Source organism: Mustela nigripes, chromosome 13 (assembly GCF_022355385.1).
Source record: "Mustela nigripes isolate SB6536 chromosome 13, MUSNIG.SB6536, whole genome shotgun sequence".
NCBI classification, from domain to species: domain Eukaryota; kingdom Metazoa; phylum Chordata; class Mammalia; order Carnivora; family Mustelidae; genus Mustela; species Mustela nigripes.
In genome coordinates this window covers 52,303,053-52,306,643 of record NC_081569.1, presented here as the reverse complement: position 1 = coordinate 52,306,643, position 3,591 = coordinate 52,303,053, and the positions used below count along the sequence as shown (strand labels likewise).

Below are 3,591 nucleotides of genomic sequence, written 5' to 3'. Positions count from 1 at the left end.
CAGCAACCCTCAATTTGCTTCCCGAGATTAAGAGTCTCTTATGGATTGTCTCCCTCTCTGGATTTGTCTTGTTTCATTTATTCCTCTCCTAAAGGGTTGTGGATATTTTAACAGCTCAGTAAGTCTGCAATGTACTGTAACAATGCATTGTGTTTAGTAGGCATCTAGCAAATGTTTGTTGATTGATTACCAGTGATTATGATAAAGGGCAAAATGAATGATATAGCAAATTTATAATAATATGCTAATTGAGTCATGTAAGTAATGCAAAAGGAATTAGAGAGGAGGGAGATACGAAGAGAGGGATTTCTCTGGGATGTGGGACTTATAACTAACTGCAGATAGGGAAAAGATAGTGAATATGGTAGCAGTCCGATGCAGAAAATACCATCATTATGATGGGCTTCATTACATTCTGAAGTGGCATTCTGTTATAAAATCATTGAAATGTTAGATTACTTAGCATCACTCACCTCAGCCCCTTTATTTTACAAATGATGAAACTGAGTTTAACAATGAGTCATGGAACACTACATCAAAAACTAATGATGTACTATATTGTGAATGACGTCACATAAAATAAAAGTGAGTCAAGCTGTAGAAGGGATGGGAAAAAGAACTTAAGTGCTCATAGAGTTAAGGCTAGGATCTTATCACAGCTTTTCTAATTTCAAGTGCTGTGTTCTTTTTGCCATTCCATGAACCATGAAAAGTAAACATGGTATGGGCAAAGTTCTACAAATACAAATCACATAATTTTTTTTTTCTATATCAAATTAGCTCAACATGTTTAGATTCTTCAGGGAAGATCTCTCTTCTGGCTTGTTAGAATTTCATTGTATGTTCTCATAGCTCAAGCTCTGTGATCACTTCCACTCCCTGAGCTGTGCTACAATAGCTCAATAACTTCAGAATTTCTACATTATCTTTTTTCTTGAGGAGGAAAAGGTGAATATGATTTGATAAAATGCAAAAACATGGGGCTAAACACAAGAGAACATTAATGAGACTGATAGCATTGCATGTAGAAGGCAATGAAAGGGGTAAGGAAAACAAAGATCATCATAAATTGCCTTAGTTTTCAGGAACTTTATGAGTAGGAGTAACAAACTCTGAGGGAAAAATCAATGAACTCATTTCCATTTATTCTTTGTTCTCTCATGTTATTCCAGGGCATTCCTGATCTGCCTCTTACAACTCTTTTGACTTAGCAGATTTTGCTTAATCTTCTTTTATCAAAACTGAGGGAATTTTAAGGAGATTAGGGAGTTAGAAATAGCACTTTTTAGCAATGAGTTACTGCCCATTTTCTGCAATTACAGTGTAGGGGTTATATTAGATGTGTTTGGACTTTGTGAAGTAAGGTAATGTTTTTTCTTTATGATCTGAAACTCTTGCAATCAGTGACTCCCATGAAGTTGATTTTCTCTTTACTCTTTCTTACAGGTAAAATTTGTGTCACCTCTGCTTGCAGAGCTAATGGATGGAGCCAACGAGTCTGTGGTATCTGAGTTTGTGTTCCTGGGACTCTCCAATTCATGGGAGGTCCAGCTTCTCCTATTTCTCTTTTCCTCTGTGTTCTACATGGCAAGCCTACTGGGAAATCTCCTCATTGTGTTCTCTGTGAGCACTGACCATACCTTGCACTCTCCTATGTACTTCCTGCTGGCCAACCTCTCCTTTCTTGATGTGGGAGTTTGCTCTATTGCAGCTCCCAAAATGATTTATGACCTTTTTAGAAAACGCAAAGCCATCTCTTTTGGAGGTTGTATATCTCAGATCTTCTTTATTCATGCTATTGGGGGCACAGAAATGGTGCTGCTCATTGCCATGGCCTTTGACAGATATGTTGCCATTTGTAAGCCTCTCCACTACCTGACCATCATGAGCCCACGAATGTGCATTTTGATTCTGGCTGCAGCCTGGGTCCTTGGCCTTATCCACTCAGTGGCCCAATTGGCATTTGTTGTAGACTTGCCCTTCTGTGGTCCTAATGTACTGGACAGCTTTTATTGTGACCTTCCTCAACTCATTAAACTTGCTTGCACGGAGACCAATAGACTGGAGTTCATGGTCACAGCCAATAGTGGACTCATCTCTGTGGGTTCCTTCTTTATACTGATTATTTCTTACATCATCATTCTGGCCACAGTTTGGAAACACTCTTCAGGTGGGTTATCCAAGGCCCTCTCTACTTTGTCAGCTCATGTCACTGTGGTGGTTTTATTCTTTGGACCGTTAATCTTCTTCTACACCTGGCCCTTCCCCTCATCACACTTGGATAAATTTCTTGCTATCTTTGATGCAGTTCTCACCCCTTTTCTGAATCCAGTCATCTACACATTCAGGAACAAGGAGATGAAGGCAGCAATGAAGAAACTTTGTTATCAGCTTGTAAGTTACAGGAAGATGTAGTAAATACTTAAAAAAAATTAGCTCTACACTCAATAACAACAGAAAAAATAAAGTGATTGAAGTTTTAGGTCTCTATTAATTTCATGTACTAGGTTACATTTAGGCATTTACCATGTTACCCTTGTATTTCTAGTACCCTAACAAATGATAAAGGGAGCTAATTTTGGGACTTCTGTGTTTCAGACCCTGCGGTGGATGTTTTATGTACATTATTTTATTTAATATTTATGAAAACTCAGTGTAGTGAGTATTTTTTATCTTGATTTGGGGGGGGGTAATTAAGAAATGCTTCCTGTTCATCCCTCTGTAATTACTAAGGAAAATATGTCAAACCAAAGTTATCACCACCTTAATCCACTATTTCCAATTGTCTTTCCCCTCAAAAGGTGCCAAACAGAGAACGTGTTCAATAATTTCATGCTGGAAATTTAGCACATTATTCTTTTTCACTGTTATACTTTCCCTGCTTTGAACTGGCTAACATCCTTTACTTAAACTATCAAACTGCCATAATGCCAATTGGTTTTACTTTTCTTTTTCCTCTAAGGTATCAGTTTGTTTCCTACTAACCCATTTCTTTGGTTACCTAGAAATCTGTTCATTACATAGTGGAATTGTGGAATTTTAGAACTGGAATTTGAGATCATTTGTTCCAACTTATTTATTTTATGGATATAATAGACACAGAGATGTTAAATGATAGATTCAAGGTGAAAATCAGATCTCCACACTTTCTCCCCCAAATTTATTGAGGAATAATTGTCAAATATAATTGTATACATTTAAAGTGTACAATGTGGTAATTTGATATATACATACACTGTGAAGTTATTACCAAGATCAAGATAATTAACACATCTAACACCTCAATAGTGAACTCTTTTCTCTTCAATTTAGATTTAAAAAAAATATCTAGGCTCACTTATTAATTTGGATTCTTGAGCTTTTCATTAATAAACAATTCCTCTGGCCTGATATTTTTGACCTTGATGATAGCAGAAGTAGTACAACTGACATCATGACTCTCTTCATTGGTATCAGTTTTGTATGATTATTTGTTGTTTCCAAGTTCTTTATTTGCAGGCTAACAAGAAGTTTCTCATTATTTTACAACTGTATGATTACCTCATCACTCACCCATGGTCTCATTCATGGCTTTTATTTATATCAATTACT

The 3,591-nt window shown here is 36.5% G+C and overlaps 1 protein-coding gene across 1 annotated transcript; it reads left to right on the top strand.

Moving 5' to 3' along the window:
- Positions 1-1,479: 1,479 nt before the first annotated feature.
- Positions 1,480-2,415, top strand: LOC131998672 (olfactory receptor 4F3/4F16/4F29-like). The gene has a single exon (XM_059371158.1). It carries the CDS (start codon positions 1,480-1,482, stop codon positions 2,413-2,415), a length of 936 nt encoding a protein of 311 aa, XP_059227141.1.
- Positions 2,416-3,591: the final 1,176 nt, after the last annotated feature.

What these genes read in the sequence shown, in the direction of transcription:
- LOC131998672 (XM_059371158.1), top strand. Translation starts at nt 1,480, where the DNA reads ATGGATGGAGCCAACGAGTCTGTGGTATCTGAGTTTGTGTTCCTGGGA.